Genomic DNA, 24650 nt, shown 5'->3' on the forward strand with positions numbered 1-24650 from the left:
TTCTCCAGGGAAGAGTCGAGCCCAGCTGACAAGCCTGATTACAGGCTTGCAAGAAGACCCAGATGAGCCTCACTGGGCCCAGACATCTAAGCCATGGAACAAATGGGCTGTTGTTTTAAGCCACTAAATTTGGGGTACTTTGTTCTGGCAGAAATAGAAAACTGACACATAAACACATTTTTAAAAGGGAGTAAGCAAGCAGAATTCTCAAGGAAAGGTGACTTTGAGTATAATTCCCTTTTCTTATTGCAAACACAGGAAATAGGAGTCTTGGAGCTCTTTGCTCAAGAACAATAGTTACAGCCACGTGTGCCTCTCAGCATATGGCTGCGTTAAATGGGAGACGGGCTCTAGTTAGAGGAGTTCCCCAGGCGTTCTAGAACACACTGGGGTGAAGAATGGATTTCAGTGAGATCAAGGCTGCAATCTTTTGTTGTTGTTCTTAGTTGTTCAGTTGTGGTGACTCTTTATGAACCCATGGACTACACAGCTCGCCAGGCTCTCTGTCCATGGAATTCTCCAGGCAAGAACACTGGAGTGGGTAGCCATTTCCTTCTCCAGGGGATCTTCAGGCCCAGGGATCGAACCCTGTTCTCCTGCACTGCAGGCAGATTCTCTATCACCTGAGCTACCATAGGAATAGTAATTAAAGACTACAATAGGAAGACCAATTCTAAGGCTTTCACTGGTGTGGTTTAGGGCCAACAGGGAAGGGCTGGTTGGAATGAAATCAGACTGGAGAGGGTGACACTGAGCCTGAATAGTTCTAGAAGGACTGGCGAGATGGAAGGTAGCACCGGTGAATCGAAGAATTCAAGAGGAGGAACAGACTTGGGAGAGATTTAAACTGTGGGTCGATTCAAATCCACTTCAGCTGGCTTCACTAATCAAGGCAGTTTTAAGACTTGCCTGTCTTCCAAGGGGCATGTAGCCAAAGCAATAAGATATCTGCCTAAGTTACTTTCCTGGGAACTTGGAGTCAGCTGTGTCTAGCTGGAGCTGAGCTGGTTAAGACTAGATAGGATCACTGACGCTCCAAATGGCACAGATGATGGCCACACAGTGACCTTTTGATATCAGAGGGCTAAAAACTCCACACTTGGGTCCTGCAGAGTGCCTCCACTTTGGAACATGCAAGGGCCTGGAGCTTAGTCACGCACGCGCAGAATGACAATTGCCCTACCTTTTCCCAATCACCTCTCCCCATGCCTCAGAAAATCCTGCTTCTTTATTCTTTATCCCATAACTACCCCAGCCCCTTCCAGATCTGAGACTTGTTCTCCGGCCTCCTGACTTGGCAGATTTTTTTAAAAAAACCCTCAGTTCAATTCAGTCGCTCAGTCGTGTCCAATTCTTTGCAACCCCATGGACTGCAGCACACCAGGCCTCCCTGTCCATCACCAACTCCGGGAGTCTACTCAAACTCTCGTCCATCACGTAGGTGATGCCATCCAACTCTCTCTTCCTCTGTCATCCCCTTCTCCCGCCTTCAATCTTTCCCAGAATCAGGATCTTTCCAATGAGTCAGTTCTTCGCATCAGGTGGCCAAAGTATTTGAGTTTCAGCTTGAGCCATCAGTCCTTCCAATGAATATTCAGGACTGATTTCCTTTAGGATGGACTGGTTGGATCTTCTTGCAGTCCAAGGGACTCTCAAGAGTCTTCTCCAACACCACAGTTCAAAAGCATCAGTTCTTCGGTGCTGAGCTTTCTTTATGCTGGAGACCCGGGTTCAATTGCTGGGTCGGGAAGATCGCCTGGAGAAGGAAATGGCAACCCACTCCAGTACTCTTGCCTGGAAAATCCCATGGACGGGGAGCCTGGAGGCTATAGTCCATGGGGTCGCAAAGAGTCGGACATGACTGAGCTACTTTACTTACTTACAGCTTTCTTTATAGTCCAACTCTCACATCCATACATGACCACTGGAAAAACCCTCACTTTGCTGCAAACCTTGGTGTCAAAGTGTTTTGGCTTGCTAACCATCAGCCAAACAAACCTGGTTGGGTTACATGGTGGTCATGGCAAAAGTTTAGTTTGGGATCTATTGAATTTTAGGGGGTTGTGGAACATCCAGGTGGTGAAACTGGGAGGTGAAACTGAAGCTCAGTTGATTCTCAATTTAAGACACTAATCTGCGGATTATTAATATACAGGTTTAGAGGATGCTTATGGGTTTTATTTTGCTTTAAAATGCAGTATGAAGAGGATAGAGGAAGAGATATAGAGGGTAACAACAGAGACTTTGTTTACTGGAGGCAGTTGAAAAAGGGTTGGAGGAGAGAAGAAAAAGGATAGAAAAAATAAGAAAGCTGGCTAAGGTAGAATTAATTTCTATATTACTAATTAACAACAAAAAAGGTATGCCTAGAAAGTTCATAGTCTTAGGGGAGAAAAAGCAGGGGGTAGGAAGGCAGGAGGTAGAAAATGTTTGTTAGCCGCCAGGGAGCACTGAAGCCCAGGACAGCCAGGTCCCGCCTGGATGAGTGAGGACAGACAGACGAGGGACACAGGGACGGACAGTGCTGACTCAGCCACTTGCACTTGGGGAGCTTCCGAGGCTGGGGGTGTGTAATTTGAGGAATGTTAATACTGTGTTTTCTCTTGAGTATACCATTCATTCGGTGAAGCTTCTGTTTACAAAATCATTTACAGGGAACTTGGAGACACCCCTCCCCCGACCCCCCTCCCCGGCATTTCTGTAAAAAAGCAATGCTGCTATCCTGAATAACACTGAAAAATCGAGGTCAGCTTATGCAGAACCACCCATGCATCCAACACGGTTTCCTCATGAAAAGCTCACAACGGCTCTTCCTGATACCCTCTGAAGAATCCCCGTCTGTGAGAGCTTTTGCTGGTTGCACACAGCGGCAGGCAGAGAGAGTAAGATGACCTCACGGCAGTTTAGGAGGGCTCCCCGCTGAACTGGCATTTGTGGGGCGAGCAGCCAGTCAGGGAAGGTATCATTCAGGATGGCGTGTTCCTCATTTTCCTAGCTGGTCTAAAGGCAGACTCAAAAAGAATTTAAATTTAATCCATTCCAAAGCAGCAAATGATTGTTTTAGGCCATGGGACCAGAGGCTACACTTCCATTATCTTTCCCAATGCCTCTAGTTTTGGCTAAGAATAGTTGTCAAAGTTATCTAAATTTCCAAATACATCTAATTCAAAAGTACCTGTGTGAAGTGTCTCCAGAATCTTTTATCATTGCCTCTTAAAATTCTCCTTAGATACCACCCCAAACATGCATTCAAACACATTTCTATGACAAAGATTAAAAAGTACTTAAGTATATTTTTATTCTACTCTGTATCAAGGCCATAGACACAAAATGTTTGGATTGCTTAATAAGTTATAACATTCCATGTTTTCATAATAAGAACAAGGACATAAATAATCATTTCCTGAGTTAACAGTGCAATGTAAAATTTAATTTGTATTGCTAATCAGACATTGTACAGCATAGAAATGTGATCAAAATGATCATTTGCTTTATCATGTCATAAAACACGAGAGCTTATTGTAGAACAGTGGTATAGTTTACATGGTAAGGAACATTGTGATTCATAACAAAGAATCCTATATGTACTTGTTGTCATGATTGACTTTTCAGGACAAATATCAGTAGTAAAATAAGTTAAAGTACAAAATAAAGTCCACAAGGTATCTATAGTGAAGAAACATTTGTTTTTGTTTAAGAAACTGAAACTTGGATTCTAGTTAACCTTTTAGTATATACAAAAATGTTCTCTTAAAAAAAACCCGAAGTAATCACAAATTTAGATTAAACAGTTGAATGACAGCTCTTCATTATGCTGTAAAACTATGGATCTCATCTTTGGAAAAGTTCAGATCATGCAGCATCCTGAAAAACAAATACAAAGCACGTGTTTCTCATGGAAGATGCTTGAAAATAAAATAAGGTCAAAGTTTACCATTGAAACCATAGTATTTTTTCATATTTCCCAGTTAGTATGTGCTGTCTAAAAAATCCCATAATTTTCACTTCTAAAAAATTAACAATAATTCCTTAGTGTCATCAAATATCTAGTAAGTGTTCACATCTGCAGCTGTCTCATAAGTGTTATCATTTTTAAAAGTATGTTTGAATCAAGATCCAACTGAAGTCTATTCACTGTGACTGGCTTATATGTGTTTTAGGTATCTCTTGAGCTGTAAGATCCCCTCCATCTCTCTCTGTCCTGTAATTTTTTTGTTGACAAAATGAGATTTTCACACACTGACTCCCCCATGGTTCTGATTTTGCTGTATCCCCTTGGCTTTACTCTAATAATATGTTCCCTTTTCCTTTTATCTCCCTAAATTTAATCAGATCTAGAGTTTGATCAGATACAGGTTCAATTCTTTTTGACCAGGCTACGTCATAGATAGTGCTCTCTCATCACGAGGCACATAATACCTGGTTGGCTCTCTTTTGGGATGCAAACCACCATTGATGATCTAGGTGCAGATCAATTAGTTCATTAGGGACTGAAGTTGATGACATCCTACTTCTATCATTCTTTATTTGTTTATCAGCCAAGGAATTCTCTAAAGAATAACTTCTTCTCACTTGTTATGTGGTTACCCAGTAGTATAGCTCATACAGAAAAGGCAGAATAAATCCTTAATTTTTTTCCTTTTATTTATCAGTTTTCAAAGTAAGGAGTTGATACCATAGCATTCTATTTTAATTTTCCCTCACTGAACAGGAAAAGCAGAAAACACTATCAAAGGAGACTGAAATCTTAAAAGTAGCTGTTTAAAATGCTGCTGTAAAAAATAAACATTTATTTAGAACTCCCTCTATGTAGTCACTGTGCTAAGCACTTCACGTGCATAAACGTTATCATTTATTCCCTTGTATAAATGGGGCTTCCCAGGTGGCAGTGGTAAAGAATCTGCCAGTCAATGCAAGAGATGCAGGAGATGCGGGGTTGATCCCTGGGTCGGGAAGATCCCCTGGAGGAGGAAATCGCAACCCACTCCAGTGTTTTTGCCTGGAGAATTCCGTGGACAGAGGAGCCTGGCGGGCTACAGTCCGTAGGGTCCCAAAGAGTGGGCCATGACTGAGCCACTGAGCACACACATGTGCATGCAGGTAAGCGCACTGAAGTTTAGAAGCTTTGGCTCATAGCTAGTGGCTGCAGGGCGCCTGTAAGCGGTGGAGCTGGGACTCCAACCCAAACTGGCAGCTTCCAGAGCAGACACGCATATTCACACCAAGGGCCAGGATGGCACAGTAGTCAACAGGACCCATGTGGCACAGCGGGAAGCCTCTCACCATCTAATCCCACCCTACCTTTCCAGCCACACCTCCTGTCTTTTTCATAATTAAAAATAAAACAGCAAGAGAGAAAACTGTCTAGAAAGTGTTAGGTTCAGTCATATACCAAACAAGGAAAATGCAGAGCATTTAAGGCAGCTATATTTTAAAATCATCTAGAAACCCAATAACAGTGGCTATCGCTGTATCTAACCAAAACACGCTAATGTGTCATTTTAGGGTTAAATCAGATCAAGGTGATTTTTAAATAAGATAGTCATACCACTGATTTTTCATTGTGCAGAGTTCAACTCTTTGACTAATGCTCACCCAGCTGCAGAGAGTGAAGGAGGATCAAAAGCTAAAATGAGATGAACACAGCTTATATTTTTAAAAGATTATTATATATTATGAAGCTTTGGTGGAAGGAGAGGTTGAATCTAGCGTCCCAGAAAAGACTGGGCACCCATTCTGTGAATGTGTTCATGCTGCCTGCCCCTATGAGAGGCTATCAAGAGCTGGGTATGTCTTACTTTTGTGTTCAGGTTTAACTCTGTGCGTAACTGGGGCCTCCAACCCTTCACTGCATACAGATTAAACACTTCGTCATGATTTTCTTACACTGTGACAGACTACTAAAATGTGGGCTCATATGAACAGGAAGAACTGAGAGCCACATCAGCTGCTTTTTATAGAAGGTGGTCATTTCACCAGTGCTGCAGTTCTTTCACCTACCACATTGCTACTCACTTCATTCCTTGTTCTGTAAATGGTGTTGGTCCACAAAGGCAGATGAGGACTTTGGATGTGTCTGAACTTCTTTTCAAAAATTCAGAGAGCAGAGCTGGTGAAATGTATCCCTGTTTGCCACTCCATTCAGAAGTAGGTGCTGAGAGAACAAATTCAACCTCAAATCTGGAGAAAAGAAACATTTCTTTAAAAAGTTTATTATGTTAAACACACAATGAACATGTTTCAAGTTCACTAAAACATCTTTTTCTCCTCTGGAGAACAACTGAATATAGGAAGGTTGATACACTTGCTAGAAGAGCACTGGAAGGGATTGTAAACAAAGATTTCACAAAAAATACAAGTAAATCTATAGTAATTTAATATAAACTTTTGTTACAGGAAAGAGAATAATGTGACATTTTTTACTGAACTCAGAGAGAGCTTAGCCTGGGTTCATGACCTGTGTGTAATTACATTCTACCTACATATAAATGTACTCCACTCAAACAATTGTTGAATTAAACCAAGGATGACTATACCCAAGACAGAGAATGTGGTTTTTAGGGACCCTACAAACCAAATCATTTGAAATTAAAATATTTTGAATTAAAAAAAAAAGAAAGCTCAAAGTTACCTTAGCTCCAGCTTCTATTGATCTGCTCAGTAAAGAACACGTGCATTTTAACCTGACTCAAACCCGTCCAATGAGTCCTTGACTCCGATAGCCAGCTGCCTGTCTGACTCTCCCACTACTGTCTGCACCTCACCACGCAGGGTCCCCGCGCCACACCTGGCTTCACTGCTGTGAACGGTACCACAGGCACGTGGGGCGCACAAGCCAGAAACCGGAGATGGACCTGCCTCACCTTTCACACCCAAACCCCCCCAGGCCTAGCTCCCAGCTCTGCGCCCTGCCTCTCTGCCTGCACTGCCACACCCTGCCTGCTCTCTTTCCGTAAAGTTTCTACCGCACCCCACCGCTCGGCTCTTAGCTCAAGCATCACTTCCAGGGAAGCACTGCTGTTCCACCAAGTCTCTCCTTACACGTGTTGTAGAGACGCTTCCCTTTTCCTCTTCTTTATCACTCTTAAATCAGGCTGTAATAGGTGGCCACCGAGATGATCATTTTAGTAATGTCTACTTTCCCCATAAGACTAGAAACTCCATGAGGGCAGGGACTGGTTACCGCTGCGCCCCTAGTGGCCAGCACACGGGAAGCGCCCAGACACTGGGGAGTAAGGCATTAGACAAGGGCACAGAATTACAATAAGAAAGAAGTACATCAAACCAAGCCTCACAGGAGCTCCAGACCAGTTCTTCCCACAGCTCTGTAATATGTTATGTGAACTGCTGGTGAAGAGCCACAGCAAATTGAAAATTCTAAGCTGTACCCGGTTCCTTTGCTCTGTTTTCACAAACACCACTAATTCTTATCATTTTTCAGCAGCATACATCAAATTCCTTGCTGCATTTTCTGCTTGAGTAATTCAGATATTTTCTCAAGAGTGGCAGAAATTAATTATATGCTAATCTCAAGAAAACGCTGAAGTGAATTACTTCTCTTGCGAGGTGGCCTGGGTAGCCAAGTATCAGAGCAGAAACAAGAGGCAGCTGGAGCAGCGGTCCTCGCCACTGCGCGCTGCAGCAGGTTCACGCTCTGAAGCTGATGGGAGCCGGGGCGGGGAGGGTGTGGGCTGGGGATGGTGAGGGTGGGACAAGGACACAAATCAGCTCAGGGCCAGCTGGGGATAGAAAAGCCGTCCCAGCTCTCAGCAGAGCCAGACTCGAGGTGGGAAAAACTACATGCTCTTACAAGTCTAATAATCTGATTTTATATTTAAAAACCCTACAGAGACATGTTTTATTTCTTGCTTTCAAGATTCCCATTTTGTTTTAGCAGTGATTCAAATCCACCCTATACAAAATAGCACCCCCCAAAAACATTCTTTCACTAACATTTTTTCCTTTCCTGCACTTATAATTAAGAAAGTGTTAGATAATTCTGGAATGTGATGTCTGTTTACTGCTTCATGAGGGCAGAGTCCTTGTTTATCTCCTTCTACACTGTATTCAGGCTTGGTTTGAGACAAATGTGCAAAAAATACTTGAGGAATAAATAAAGGACTTTTTTGAACAAGCTATATTGGTTAAAAATAAACACTATACTTGGAAAAGCAAAGCCATGTGCTGGTATCTATGAAATTACATATAAAAATGTATGTGAATTTGTAAGAGCATTTTTCTGGGAAGGTCCATAACCTTTCATCAGATTATCAAAGGGAACCCAAGAGCAGCTGCAGAATCTTAAGACATTTCTAATCATACATAGTGCAATGGAATGCAGCAGCTGCCTTGTGAAATTACAAATGAAAGATAGTCTCCTCTGCCTCTATCTTCCAATAAACCTCTCAGCTGGAATAAAACTGCTAAGATATGTAAATCAATATTGGTGTCCTTTGTCATCCAAAAAAATCCTGCTTCTCCTTGAATGAGCTGCTTTAAAAAGAAAAAAAAAGCCTAATCAGTGGCATACTTTCTGTAGGCATCTACCAAAGGGTGAGGAATAACTGTGATCCTTACGTAAATGGTATAAATGCCTTATGTGTTTTGTATTTAGTTACACAATGGTCCCCTGGGCAGACCTTTGGGGCTCTCAACGGAAGAAGACCAGGTGGCATGGATGCAGTTTTAAAGCATGGAAGGAGGCTGCCCTGGAGGAGGACACGGCGCCCACTCCAGTGTTCCTGCCTGGAGAATCCCATGGACAGAGGAGCCTGGTGGGCTACAGTCCATGGGGTCACAAAGAGGTGGACACGACTGAATGATATTCTCCTTCTTGGGACTGCAAAAGAGCTTAAACTGGAGTGGGAGCAACCCCAAGTTAACTCAAAAATACCTGAATGAAGGATTTTTTACACCACATCAAGATAGAGATGGTTATTATGGATGGTTACTTCTGAATTTTTCTAAAAGGCAACTTACTGTCTGGAGCATTTGCAGCTCTGAGGCATGCAGGGGTGCACTGGTGAATGTCCTGAAATCCCTTTCTACCGTATGATTTCAAAAGTGCCAGAAAGGACTTGGACTCTTGAAAAAGTTATCAGAAAATACATTTCGAGGATCCATAAAGTGCAAGGCAATATATATGAGAGAGAAAGAGAGACCTGATTCTATGAGGTCTAAATGTCAATGGAAGTAAACAAGCTTGTCAAAAAGAAATTATTTTCAAGTAGACTAATAACGACTTGAGATAAAAAATCTTGAAATACAAATGTATTCATTCAGTCTAAACCACATGCAGAGCCTGAAGTCATTTCACAACATATTCCCTCCTCCCCCAGGCAATAAACTTCCCGGACCCACTGATTCTTATTTCTTACACATGCGTGGCCCTGCCCTCCCATTTTTACTGCCACAGCTTCAGTTCCAGCCCTTCTATCTCTTGTCTAAGATGCTGCTCTATTAGCCTTATCCTCATCTACCTGGCACATCCTTGTTACACTAGTTCTCCTAAAAACCCAGATCCAATCTCACAATTACTTTGCTTAAAAAGCTTCAGTGACTTGTTACTACCCACAAAATAGTATTTTAAGAGTATTTGGGGCCCCAGCTTTCCCTGGCTTCTCTAAAGAAAAATACTAGAAACTGTGGTGGATGCTGTTTGCTCATGGGAAAAACAGCTCCTAAAATAAACAGCTGATGTTAACAAGAGATAAAATGTACATCTTATAGAAACATTTCTCAAAATGAATCTGATGACACTTGTGTTCTTCCCAATGTTAGTGGTAGTCTCATGGAAAAAAAAAAAAAGGTAACCTAATCAAGTAAGTTTGGGGGAAAATTAAAAGATATTTCTTTAGAATTTTTCAAAGCCTTGAATATGGTAAGTTCATATTAAGCTTCAAGAAGCTAACAAAGCATACATTATTTCTCAAACCTATTTAATCACAGAGCCCTTTAGGGTGGGAATACATGAACACATTCCAAGAAACACACCCCTGGAGGAATATCTAACAGGGAGACAGAAAGTGGTTTAGGGTCCAGATTAGGGACCCACATATCTGAGTTGCCTCACAGGCTGCAGGAAAAGGAAGGGATTCAAGCATTTTGTTCAGTTTCCTTATGCTTCTGGAATCACTGGATTTTGCTATCTTAAAGGAACTAACACATTGCTAGTCCCCAGAGTACAGAAAAACTTTTACCTTTTGAGAGGCTATCTGTCAAAATGGATCAATAGCCTTGGTACACTTTGATTTAGTGATTCTTCTGGTGAATTTTTACCATGCAGTACACAGAACTGTACAAAAAAGGTCTTAATGATCCAGATAAGCACGATGATGTAATCCCCTACCAAGAGCCAGATATCCTGGAGTGTGAAGTTAAGAGGGCCTTAGGAAGCATTACTACGAACCAAGTTAGTGGAGGTGATGGAATTCCAGCTGAGCTATTTCAACTCCTAAAAGATGATGCTGTGAAAATGCTGTACTTGAGCTGTCAGCAAATTCGGAAAACTTGGCAACAGCCACAGGACTGGAAAAGGTCAGTTTTCATTCCAATAACAAAGAAAGGCAATGCCAAAGAATGTTCAAATTACTGTAAAATTGCACTCATTTCATATGCCAGCAAGGTAATGCTCAAAATCCTCCTAGCCTGGCTTCAATAGTACGTGAACTGAGAACTTCCAGATGTACAAGCTGGATTTAGAAAAGGCAGGAGAACCAGAGATCAAATTGTCAACATCTGCTGGATCACAGAAAAAGCAAGAGAATTCCAGAAAAACATCTACTTCTGCTTCATTGACTACACTAAAGCCTTTGGCTGTGTGGATCAGAACAAACTGTGGAAAATCCTTAAAGAGATGGGAATACCAGACCACCTTACCTGCCTCCTGAGAAACCAGTATGCAGGTCAAGAAGCAATAGTTAGAACTGGATATGGAACAACAGACTGGTTGAAAATTGGAAAAGAAGTACATCAAGCCTGTATATTGTCACCCTGCTTATTTAACTTATATGTGGTGTACATCATGAGAAATGCTGGACTGGATGAAGCACAAACTAGAATCAAGACTGCCAGGAGAAATATCAATAACCTCAGATATGCAGATGATACCACCCTTATGGCAGAAACCAAGGAGGAACTAAAGAGCCTCTTGATGAAAGTGAAAGAGGAGAGTGAAAGAGTTGGCTTAGAACTCAACATTATGAAAACTATGATCATGGCTTCCGGTCCCATCACTTCATGGCAAACAGATGGAGAAACAATGGAAACAGTGACAGACTTTACGTTCTTGGGCTCCAAAATCAATGCAGATGGTGACTGCAGCCATGAAATTAAAAGATGCTTGTTCCTTGGGAGAAAAGCTATGAAAAACCTAGCATATTAAAAAGCAGAGATATCACTTTGGCAACAAAGGTCCATATAATCAAAGCTATGGTTTTTCCAGTAATCATGTACCGATGTGAGAATTAGACCCTTAGACCCTAAGGATGAGCACTGAAGAACTGATGCTTTTGAGCTGTGGTGTTGGAGAAGACTCTTGAGAGTCCCTTGGACTGCAAGGAGATCAAACCAGTCATCCCTAAAGGAAATCAATCCTGAATATTCATTGGAAGGACTGATGCTGAAGCTCCAATACCTTGGCCACCTGATGCAAAGAACTGACTCATTGGAAAAGTCGCTGAATCTGGGAAAGATTGAAGGTAAGTGAAGGGAACGACAGAGGATGAAATGGTTGGATGGCATTACCAACTTAATGGACATGAGTTTGAGTAAGCTCTGAGAGTTTGTGGTAGACAGGGAAGCCTGGCGTGCTGCAGTCCATGGGGTAGCAAAGAGTCAGACACGATCAAGTGACTGAAAAACAATGAACTCAATGACCAAATACAATGCAGCTATTAAAAACCATGGTATAGTGCAGGCTTTCCCAACTAGCACTACTGGCATTTTGGGCAGAATAATTTTCTGTCATCTTGTGTTGTTCTGTGCACGGTAGGCTCTTAACAGCATTCTTGGCCTCTACCCACTAGGTGCCAGGGGAACCCCCTTCATTAGTTGTTAATCAAAAATGTTTCCAGACATAAATGCCCCCTAAGGTGTAGACTCACTCTAGGTTAAGAGTCAGGTTTAAAGTATTCTATACATAGAACACACACAATACACTAAAGAGAAAATGTGGTTATAAAAAGTATAGTCAGTAGGACTACATTATTTAAAAAATACAAAAGAAAACAAATAATACATGTATGTAAGTATGTGTGGGCGGGGGGAAAAGGGGAGAAAGAGAAAGAAAATGGAAAGATACAGACCATTATTGTTACTTGGATGGTAAGACTATAGATGATTTTTTTCCCCATATATATTTTTCTACATAAATTCATATTAATTCTATAAACAGAGAAATCAACAAATCATCAATGCCGCCCAGAAGTCAATCTCATTGTAAAACTGTCCTTCCCCTAAAAACTAATTCTGCAAAAACCGAGAACTCAGAGTAGGTGCATTCTACTGAGGAGCGAGGGAAGTACCAATGCATAATACTGAGCCAAGCAGGCCTCATAACACTGCTCAGTAAAAGACAAAAATACGAGAAACTTAATTTGGATCGCAGTTTACATAATAATTAGCTACAGCTGCTGCTGTACATATTTATGTTCTGTTTCTCTCTCATTTTTCTTTAGGAACGTATATGTGGGAGACTTCCCTAGACTTGGAATGTTGTGAACCAAATTCCAATTACTGGAGTTAATGGTCAAGTGTAATAGTATATTTGGATAAAATTCAGGCAAGCTTTCTTTCCCCACTCACATTTACGGCTTAATGACATGAAAACTGAACTGAAACAGAAACATCCTAAAAGAACACTGATGGTCTTCCTATTTTCTGTGGTTCTAGTAAATTTAGCAACGTGGGAAAATGGATTGCATGAGAAAACAAGGCAACACAACATCCCTGTTTCCTATCATAACCCTGGGGAACAGGCACATGGCAGATGCTCACAAGTATTTCACGAATGAATGAACGTTACAAATATACTAATTCTGGGCCCAGCACCTACTCTGCCATTCCACTGCCCCCATATGCAAACAATCCTATGATGCAGATATTGATGTCCCTTTTCACAGATGGAAAAAATGAAGCTCCATCAGATCAAGTAACTTGCCCAAGGTCACAAGGTTAATAAGTTTCCATTATACAATTATGTTTCAAAGAATTTCCCTTGCCAACCATATTATTTGGATAAACATGCTTGTTGAAAATGAAAATACTAGATTACACACTAGTCTCAGCATCCATTTTTCCTATTCCTCCTTTTTCCACAAAGGACTGATTAGAAAACTGTCCTAAAAAGAAAAAAAAAAAAAAAAGAAAACTGTCCTAATCCTACAGAGAACAGGGTATTTCATTTAACTACACATGTTTTTATTGCCACAATCCAATAATAATCTAACCAAGACGATGTGTTCAAGTGTCACATTTTGTCATCAGAAATGTATTGGTAAAATGAGAAGTGACACAGGAGAGTCAAGATGTAGGAAAGGGTGACTTAACAGAAAAAAAAGCCTTAAATGTTAACTAAATGATGTTTATGACTGTAGCCCACCAGGCTCCTCTGTCCATGGGATTTCCCAGGCAAGAGTACTGAGTGGGTTGCCATTTCCTTCTCCACTGGCAGGCAGATTCTTTCCCACTGAGCCAGCCTGGAAGCCCAACTAAATGATAGATGTGACCAATTAAAACTACCTTACAGTAAATTTAAGCTTTTACTTTCCTTCTATGTATGGGACTCAACAATTATATATCTTGAATGAACACTACTACCAAAACCCATCGGTAAGCCTTTAAGGCCAGGTTTCTCCTCCATCTGCATCAGTCTCAGAATATGGAAGGTTCCTGATAACTGTTCCAAAGCCACGTACCCATATGAAGCCACGTGTTTTCCAGTGAGGGTCTGACCATGAGTCTCCGGAGGACACAGGTCAGCCAGGGCTGGAAGTCAGTGCCAGCAGCAGACCTTCAGCAAGGCGAGTGTGTCTCCAGAAGGCGGAAGAATGGGCAGGGGGCAGAGAACACACAGGAGCAGGAGCAGAAGAGAGAGGATAAAGGTGGGCTGGCAGTCAAAACATTCTCATTTCTCCCAGCAAACTGGAGCGTCTCACTCACCTGATGAGTGCTGTTAGAGCCACTCATCCAGAAGTGGGGAAAGGGGGGCCTTTCCTTATCCTCAAGCCCACACAATGCCACCAACCCAATTACGTGGGCCATGCAAGAAAAAACACACAGGGGATGTTGTTAAAGAGTACTTTGTGTTCAGAAGCTGTCAACACAATCCCTTCACCAATTAGTTCTTACATCAAAGAAATACTGTTCGCTGAAATACTAGTAAAGGAATTTTCCTTGTACAAGGAAAAGATCTTACAAAATACCATGTCCCCAAACTGCCAGAAGTACTTACAAAAGAAAAAACAAAAAACTAGCTACAAAAGTATAGCTCCGTCTGTCTAAAGTCTTTTAAATGATTGTTTAGGAAAAAGAATCTCAAGTAGTCAATACAGAAATGAAATGCATGTCCACAGAGGTCCTCCCTAACCGCAATCCAAATATCTGAGGCAGGGCTTCACAGTTTCCAAAGCATTTACACTGCCTTCTCTAGTCCTCACAATAGCCTTAGGAAGGAAGCACGACAAACGTCATTATTCTATTTCGAAGATAAAGAGGCCCACAGAGTCAAGTAATTTTTGAATACAGCTTCAAGCTAGTAAAGGGTAGACAGAAAGCCAGAATTTAGGTCTTCAGGTTTTTTCATAAACGCTGCTTCCAATTTTCCACTTTGAGTGAAAAAGACACTTGAAAAACCCAGGAATCTGTATTTCTTTAAATTAGGCTCTAAATTGCCATGCAACTACTTAGACATAATAAATATTCTTAGGATTATGTTTTAAGTATATTAAGAAGAGAAAACACTTCAAAGATCATTAAGTTCAGATCACTCTTAATTTGTGCAAATTACTTACTAAAAGAGAATGAGGGGAAGATGGGAGACTACAGGGAGGAAAGACGAGGAGGAACCATGGCATCACCTTACGAAAGATGTTTGGAAAATACTCAGAAGTACCTGGAGGCCCTGGGACGGCTGAGTTCCTGAAGTCTTTAGGTCTGAAAACGCAGAGAACTTTATCTATACTATATCGTCAAAAACATAAACATTTACGTCAGCTGTTTTGTGTGACTTAGGAAGTTCTGCAATTCTAGAAAAGTTTTTAACGATTACAAAAATGCTTCAGGATGTATGACACATTGTTCAATTCGCTCTTCTTCTAAAAGATGTGTTTTGAATGTCATGCTGCACCTCTCTTTAGGGGAGATGGAGCATATGCCTGTTAACCCATCTCACCTTCTTCACTACGCTTGGGCTCCTTTCTCAATGAAACAAATTGTGACCCTGCTGTCCTTGCTGCCTCATTCTACCACTGAATTCAGCCTGCCTCAAATTCTCTTCCATGAACTACACTGGCATTTCCCAAAGTGTCTACTGAGGATCATTTGTGATATTTAATGTGTTTATGTAAACAGACAAAAATGAAGAGAATCTTGCTAAACAATGTATAACTAACCCCCTTTCTGGAGAGTCACAATGGGCACTGGCGTGGCTGGTGAAGACTCTAAGGAATCCTGTAGCAGAGAATCATGTTTGCTTATTTATTTAATGTGGGATCCTGAGTTGCACCATGCAGGACCTAGCTCCCTGACCAGGGATCGAACCCAGGCTACCTGCACTGGAAGCATAGCGTCTTAAACACTGAGCCCCCTGGGAAGTCCCAAAACATGTTTATTTTTGTTTAACTCATCTCACCAAACTGATTTGATTTGTCCCCATTATAATTAGAAAATCTTGAATTACCAAACTGACTACACTGGATCATTTTCAAAGAAACCCAACTCACTATAAATAACAATATAAACAGAAAGCCCAGAACTTCCCTGCGGTCCAGCGGTTAGGACTCTGAGCTCTCAGTGTGGGGGGTGTGGGTTTGATCCCTAGTTGGGGAACATGATCCCATGAGCAATGTGGCGCCGACAAAATTTTTTTTCTTAATTTAAACAATCAAGTCCATTATAAAGTCCATTATATATTTTATCAATACATATTTGATGTCACATTGACCTTATCAAATGGTATTTCTTTGGGAAAGGTGTATTAACATTACTTGCATTTAAATTTTTTTAAAGAGAATTACTGATTTGTTTACTTTTTGTTAGAAGGAGTTTTCTGGTCAACTAAAAACTTGAACTGAAAGAGGTTAAGGTCTCAACTGACTGAACACGTATGAAAATATCTAAACACAGAGCTAGTACTACTTTAATACCTTTTATCCTTAAATGCTAATTTCTCCAACTGGCTTCTCCAAATTATGTCATCCTCTGTTTTATTGAAGAACATCAGCTTCACTTTCCTTAAAAGAAAAAACAACAATTCAAAAGTACTATTTCAATTATATTTAAAATATGCACGAATGGAAATTCTAACCGTGAATTAGCAAGAATGTTTTTCAGTGCCAATTAGGTAATCAAAGGTATCAAAACTAAAGGAATCAAATGAATAAAACAGCTTAGAGTAGAGAAGGAGTAAGAAATGATGACCGATGATGAGAACATGTCTGTTGAAGTCCACTGAGTTTTTAATCAATTTAGAATACCTTCTACTAATCTAACAGCCTCAAAAGGGATAGTAATTAAATGTAAAATGACATACCTGAGACTGGGTATATTAGTCAAAGCATAATTCAGTACTTTAACCATTGGTGTGAAGCCTGTTCCTGCTGCCAATAAAAAGAGATCTTCCAATTCTTGGAGCTGGGATATTATAAAATTGCCCTCAGGATTGCTTACAGAAACATAATCTCCTACACAATGAAATATACATGAAATCAGAAAAAAAAAAAATCAGGAAAACTCAAACAGAACACTAGGAGAAGCAGGTTGCATAATTATCAGACTACATCTCAGTTTTCAAGGAATGTAAGCAGTTTCGCGAATATTCATTAGGCCCCCAAGTATGTCATTATACTCAAATTTTCATTATAATCAAATTAATAATAAGGTTTGATTATACTTATTTCCCAACATTATTTTCCTAAACCATCTGGAGTCTCTAATTTATAAACTACTGCCACAAATTATCAAAAAGTCTTGATTGCTAAATTATTGATAAAACTAAGTATTTCAAAAGCAGAGTCTGTGTATACCTGTCTTGCATAGTACAGAGTGGAGAATATATATTCACTACTTACATACTGATTCTTAATCATAGTAATAAACCTAGTAGGAGAAAAAAATTGAAATAGAAATACTTTCTAATATGTTATTATCTTTTTACTGTTAATTTTTTAATTACAAAAGTTACATTTCCTTACCAAAGAACATTCAAAAATACACAAATATATAGCAATAAAAATCACTCCTAGATACTGTTAATAATTTGAGAGAATTCTTTAGCCCATTTTATTTTAATTTTTTTAGTTCAGTTTATTTTATTCCCCACTCCCTTCACTGAGGTTACTTCATACATTTGTAAAACAGATTCATTAGTCACACTCTGAATTCCATCTGGGATTCCCTGACATCACCAAACACAAGTTGCAGAACTTGCATTTTCTTCTGAAAGTTTTATATTTTTTTCACATAGTAAAATTCACTCTGCATGGTCTTTGACAAATGCATAGTCATGTGTCCACCATCTCAATAGCATACAGAATGCTTCTATCACCCTAAAAATTCCCCTTTGTATTCAACCTCTCACCCCACCCCTCACAACTATTTATCTGTTCCATTCCTACAATTTTGCTTTTTCCCAGAATGTCATATAAATGGTAAAATTGTACAAAAATTGTAGCCTTTTGAGCCTAGGTGGTTTTGCATAGCAAAATGCATTTTTTAAATATTATTATCTTATGTACTAATGTTTTCTTAGCTCAGTCTCCCTAGACAATAGAAATAAAAACAAAATAAACAAATGGTATAGACTTTTGCACACAAAAGAGACTATAAAAAGAAAAAAAAAAGACAATGTACAGAATGGGAGAAAATATTTGCCAATGATGTGACAGACAAGGACTTAATCTCCAAAATATACAAACAGCTCATACAACTCAACAACAAAAAAACCAAACAACCCAATGGAAAAATAGGTGAAAGATCTTAGTAGACATTTCTTCAAAGAACATACAGATGGCCAATAGGCACATTAGTTCAACATCACTAATTATTAGAGAAATGAAAATCAAAACTACAATGAGGTACCACGTCACACCAGTTAGAATGACCATCATTAAAAAATATACAAACAACAAATGCTGGAAAGTGTGTAGCAAAAAGGGAACCCTCCTACTCATTTGGTGGGAATGTAAATTGGTACAGCTACTATGGAAAACAGTGTGGAGGTTCCTCAGAAAACTGGAAATAGAATTACCATATGATCCAGCAATCCTATGCCTGGGCATTTACCTGGGCAAATCAATAATTCAAAAAGAGACATGCACATCTATGTTCACAGTAGCCAAGACACAGAAACAATCTAAATGTCTAGCAACAGATGAATGGATAAATGTACATGTGTACAATTGAGTATTACTCAGCCATAAAAAAGAATGACGTAATGCCATTTGCAGCAACATGGATGCAACTAGAGATTATCATACTAACTGCCGTAAGTCAGAAAGAGAAAGACAAATACCATAAGATGTCACTTATACGTGGAATCTAATGGCACAAATGAACGTATCTACAAAACAGAAACAGACTCACTGACATAGAAAACAGACCTGTGGTTGCCAAGGGGGCAGAGGTGGGAGAGGGAAGGACTGGGAGCTCAGGATTAACAGATGTGAACTATTACATATAGGATGAATAAACAGCAAGGTCCTACCGTATAGCACAGGAAACTACATTCAATATCCCGTGATAAACCCTAATGGACAATAACATTAAAAACAGAACGTCTCTGTGTGTGTAACTGGGTCAGTTTGCTGCGCAGAAGAGACTGACACAACATGTAAACCAACGATGCTTCAATAAAAACGTCTTTAAACACAACTGAAAAAAACCAAAATAAAACAAGAGCCGTTCTGAATTCCTATAAAAACAAAGCATGATCAGAGACCATACTTGGGGCACACTAGTACTGAATCTATAATCAAAATAGTTGAATAAACCCTTTTCTGGTATGCAACTGATATAATCTCTGTGCACCACTCAGATAAGAGAACTGTCTTTAGGACATTTCAGAAATTTTCAATGTAATATTAAAAATAAAAAAATAAAGCTGTCCATACTTTAAAAAACAATTTCAAATGCTCTGGTTTATTTTTAAATACTTGGCTGCTCATCTCTTTTCCCTTTCTTGTCCATGGAAGGATAGTAAGAATTGGGTATTAATTGGTGAGTTAAACATTAGAAAGTAACAGAAGCTCCCTGTTATAATTTGAAAGGAACTATGAGATCAGAATATCCTCAAGAAAAAGTCAGCTGTTTGTTTACTAAAGAAGCCTCACAGAATGATATTATCTTCATAACTTCTGTGCACAGTCCAGTCTTTCCAACGTCACAAAATTGATTAGACTCAGGCAAGGACCTGCTGCTGCTGCTGCTAAGTCACTTTAGTCGTGCCCGACTCTGTGTGACCCCACAGACGTCAGCCCACCAGGCTCCCCCGTCTCTGGGATTCTCCAGGCAAGAACACTGGAGTGGGTTGCCATTTCCTTCTCCAGTGCATGAAAGTGAAAAGTGAAAGTGAAGTCGCTCAGTCGTGTCCGACTCTCAGCGATCCCATGGACTGCAGCCCACCAGGCTCCTCCATCCACAGGATTTTCCAGGCAAGAGTACTGGAGTGGGGTGCCATTGCCTTCTCCGCAGGCAAGGACCTAATGCTACTCTAATTCACAAGAGATTAAAGCACACCTGCCAGAATGGCAACGGATCTTCAGCCAGACTACCCGCATCTAGTGATCTGAGCTCCATCCAGGGCTTCTCATTCCCAGTGCAGGAAGATAAAAAACTGGACCATTTGGACGGCCAAAATAATCATATAAAATTGCTTGATGAACATAGAATTGAAACAAAGTGGATAGTTTGATAAGGTAGCTCCTGTAGGTCATAACGGAGTTTCCTGAGTTATCACGGTCACGCCAGTGTACAACCCTCTAAGGGGCGCCAGTGTCTGTGCCATGAGAGCGCCCCTAGATAAAGTTGAAAAAACACTGACCTTACTATTTCAGCTTCCTTCTGCATGCTGTAGGCTGCCTCTCCACCCTGTTCTCTGATACACAATGTCTACAGACAGGCTATAATACCACTGGTTAAGTTTCCACCTTCTATATTACTCCTTCACGAGGTGGTATCACCTTCATCAGATCTGCAGGTATTCCAAAATTCTATGGGTTCACATTTATGTTCAATATTCTGATTTATGTAACCAAAGATGCCTCATCACATCTGTTATGTGTTGACTGTTGAGCTTAACTTTCAGATAGCAATAAATTTTTTCTATTTCCAAATTTCAGCAATCTATTTCACTCGATATAACTACTAATATGGTCTTAAAGGGGGAAGGGCACATTTATTATTAGGCAAAAGGCAGTGAAAAGTTGAAGACACAGAAAAAGGAGTAAAACAGTAAGGGAGGGAATATCTAAATATTAGTAGATTTCATTATAGTCCCTTTATTAATTCTTTCAGAGTACTTTTATTGAGAGCCCATTATGTGCCAACTGCTCTGCTAGGTATGGGAAATACAAAGACAATCTATACGCTTAAACTCAAAGTCCTGTAAATAAGAAATATTATGTATTCTTATCCTAGAGCTATGAACAAAGTTCACAGTTACTGAGGGGTTACTCAGTTACTGAGGGCTTCAGAAGAGGAGGGAGGTTTCATAAAGGAAGTGATATTTTTAAAAAATACTAAAACAAAGGAACGTGACAGGTAGAAAGAAGGTCAGTGGGCTCCTACAAAGCTCATGTACCCATGAATGAGGATGGCAAACTTGCAGAGTCTGAGTAGCGCAAGTATTTTGTATAGTGAGAGGTGAAGCTCAGAGTTCATCAAAGTCTTCATAGGCCATGAAAAGGGTGTTATCAGTTAGGTAATGGAGACCCATCCAAGGTATCAAAGCTGCAGAGCAGCATGATTAAATTGATTATCAGGGCAGATATGGATAAGGAACTGGAAAATGCAGATTAATAGTAAGATACCAGTTAGAGGCAACTGAGAGAGACCAGTTACAGATCAAGAGAGAGGTGATGAAGGATTGATCTAAGAGGTGGCAGAAAGGATGGAAAAGACAGATTAAAAAGCCACTGGGAGGTAGACTCATCAGAACTTAGCCATTGACTGGACTGGGAGGAAGGCAATCGTTGTCTGAGGAGGCCTTATAAATAGCTGAGAGAAGAAGAGAAGTGAAGGCAAAGGAGAAAAGGAATGATATATCCATCTGAATGCCGAGTTCCAAAGAATTAGCAAGGAGAGATAAGAAAGCCTTCCTAAGTGATCAATGCAAAGAAATAGAAAACAATAGAATGGGAAAGACTAGAGATCTTTTCAAGAAAATTAGAGGCACCAAAAGAACATTTCAAGTAAACATGGGCACAATAAAACAGAGAAACAGTATGAACCTAACAGAAGGTATCAAGAAGAAGTGTCAAGAATACACAGAAGAACTACACAAAAAAGATCTTAATGACCCAGATAAACCACAATAGTGTGATCACTCACCTAGAGCCAGACATCCTGGAGTGTAAAGTCAAGTGGGCCTTAGGAACTATGAACTAATCGCTATGAACAAAACCAGTGGAGGTGATGGAATTCCAGCTGAGCTTTTTCAAATCCTAAACGATGATGTTATGAAAGTGCTATACTCAATATGCCAGCAAATTTGGAAAACTCAGCAGTGGCCACAGGACTGGAAAAGGTCAGTTTTCATTGTAATACCAAAGAAAGGCAATGCCAAAGAATGTTCAAACCACTGCACAATTGCACTCATTTCACATACTAGCTAGCAAAGTAATGCTCAAAATTCTCCAAGCTAGGCTTCAACAGAATGTGAACTGAGAACTTTGAGATGTTCAGGCTGGATGAAGAAAAGGCAGAAGAAGCAGAGATCAAATTGCCAATATCCATTGGATCATAGAAAAAGCAAGAGAATTCCAGAAAAACATCTACTTTTGCTTCATTGACTATGCTAAAGCCTTTGATTATGTGGAAAATTTTTCAAGAGAATACCAGACAACCTTAACTACCTCCTGAGAAATCTGTATGCAGTTCAAGAAGCAACAGTTAGAACTGGACATGAAACAACAGACTGGTTCCAAATTGGGAAAGTAGTAAGTACGTCAAGGCTGTATATTGTCACCCTGCTTATTTAACTTATATGCAGGGTATATCACGTGAATCTTTGATTCGATGAAGCACAAGCTAGAATCAAGACTACAGGGAGAAACATCAATAACGTCAGATATGCAGATGATACCACCCTTACGGCAGAAAGCAGAGAGGAACTAAAGAGCCTCTTGATGAAAGTGAAACGGGAGAGTGAAAATGTTGGCTTAAAACTCAACATTCAGAAAACTAAGATCATGGCATCTGGTACCATCACTTCATGGCATATAGATGAGGAAACAATGGAAAGAGTGACAGGCTTTATTTTCTTGGGTTCCAAAATCACTGCAGATGATGACTTTAAATTGAAATTAAATTGAAATAAACATGAAATTAAAAGATGCTTGTTCCTTGGAGGAATAGCTATGACAAACCTAGACAGCATGTTAAAAAGCAGAGACATTACTTCACCGACAAAGGTCCGTCTAGTCAAAGCTGTGGTTTTTCCAGCAGTCATGTATGGATGTGAAAGTTGGACCATAAAGAAAGCTGAGCACTGAAGAATTGATGCTTTTGAACTGTGGTGCTGGAGGAGACTCTTGAGAGTCCCTTGGACTGCAAGATCAAACCAGTGAATCCTAAAGGAAATCAGTCCTGAATATTCATTGGAAGGACGGATGCTGAAGCTCCAATATTTTGGCTACCTGATACAAAGAACTGACTCATTGGAAAAGACCCTGATGCTGGGAAAGATTGAGGGCAGGTGGAGAAGGGGACAAGAGAGGATGAGATGGTTGGATGGCATCACTGACATGATGGACCTGAGTTTGAGTAGGCTCCAGGAGTTGGTGATGGGACACGGAAGCCTGGGCATGCTGCAGTCCACAGGGTCGCAAAGAGTTGGACACAACTGAGTGACGGAACTGAACTGAACTGAATGGGAAGACTCAGGGAAGACTCAAGTCTGCAGATGGGGTGGAGGATGAACAGATAATATTCTGCAAAGAAGCAAAGAACAGATGAGGGATATGGAAAGAATATGGGGAGACTAAGAGAACACAACTTTGGCTGCAGACATGGTGAGTTTACGATATTTGACAGATTCCACAAGGAAACAACCAAAGGAGAGTGTCATATGTGATCCAATCTAGAACAAAATCTAAGTTAAAAAAAAAATACTAACCAATCTGAAGCTGATCAAGCTCTGGTGTGAAGAATCCAGCAGGGTAGATTTTGATCAAAAAGTAGATGTATATATTGTTGGGAAGAACTGGTTCCTTGAACTCTGAGAATAAGGAATCAGATACAGGTGTATATGGCTTCACAATTTCAGTACCTGGAGAAAATCAAAACAAAGAAATTCAATTCTAAAAATCTAAACAAATGAAGACGAAACATAAAAATGTCATGATGCTATCAGTATATATTTAAAACTGTACCCTTACTGTGAATACAGTTCTGACTATATTCTATATGTATACAGCACATGTCTATATACTCCAAGCCAATGTGTGTTGAAATAATTTTAACAAATCAGTAATTCACCATAATGTAAATAATCTGTTTGTACTAAGTGTGGCATAAAATGATAGGATTTTATGTTAATAAACTTAAAACAACCATCTATGCCATCAGCATATAGCTTTGTAATGGGCCACAACAAAAATGGCATTAGAAGTTTACACAGAGATACAAGGAGATACTTACACAATAATTTTAATTATATACCAAATTTTTAACAATGAATACCAATGACCAATGGGATCATTTGGGTTCCAGGAAGGCATGAATTTCACTTTTTATTTTGTATTTTTGAATTATTTTAACAATTTATCATTTTATGTATTACTTTGGTAATTGAAAAGAACACTAATCCAACTACTACTAAGAATATAATAGTAAAAAACAGTAAAATTAATAAGAAGCCATGTTATATTTTAGCTAGCCAAAATCCAGAGAGGAGTCAACACATTTGAAAGACCAAAATTTTATACATGGCTCCTTCACATATATGAAATTAACTATGTGTAAATTATATACAATACTTTGACAATAAATACACTGGGGAAGATATCAGTTATTGAATAACTTGGCATTAGTGATGATGAAGAGAAAAACTGAACAGTATGTATCATACACTATATTTATCAAATCCCGGCTGGTAGTCTGTGAAGCTACTTGCTGGAAACACTAGGACTGACAAGGGAATGTTACCTTTTGCAGCTTCAACAGGTTACGAAGATATTAGATAACAGCTGGAAGGGTATTTAAAACAAGTAAAC

General features: G+C 39.8%; 1 protein-coding gene across 1 annotated transcript in view; it reads right to left on the reverse strand.

The window, feature by feature from the left end:
* Window positions 1-3273: 3273 nt before the first annotated feature.
* Window positions 3274-24650, reverse strand: part of LOC122433944 (cytochrome b5 reductase 4) — a 118613-nt gene continuing 97236 nt past the window's right edge. The window contains exons 12-16 of the mRNA XM_043457043.1: window positions 23552-23704; window positions 16751-16901; window positions 16365-16451; window positions 6016-6180; window positions 3274-3864 (exon numbers count right to left, since the gene is read on the reverse strand). Coding sequence (XP_043312978.1) covers window positions 3810-3864; window positions 6016-6180; window positions 16365-16451; window positions 16751-16901; window positions 23552-23704 — 611 coding nt within the window. The 3' untranslated portion in view covers window positions 3274-3809. The remainder of the gene's footprint in view (window positions 3865-6015; window positions 6181-16364; window positions 16452-16750; window positions 16902-23551; window positions 23705-24650) is intronic.

The sequence above is a fragment of the Cervus canadensis genome, chromosome 33 (assembly GCF_019320065.1).
Source record: "Cervus canadensis isolate Bull #8, Minnesota chromosome 33, ASM1932006v1, whole genome shotgun sequence".
NCBI lineage: Eukaryota > Metazoa > Chordata > Mammalia > Artiodactyla > Cervidae > Cervus > Cervus canadensis.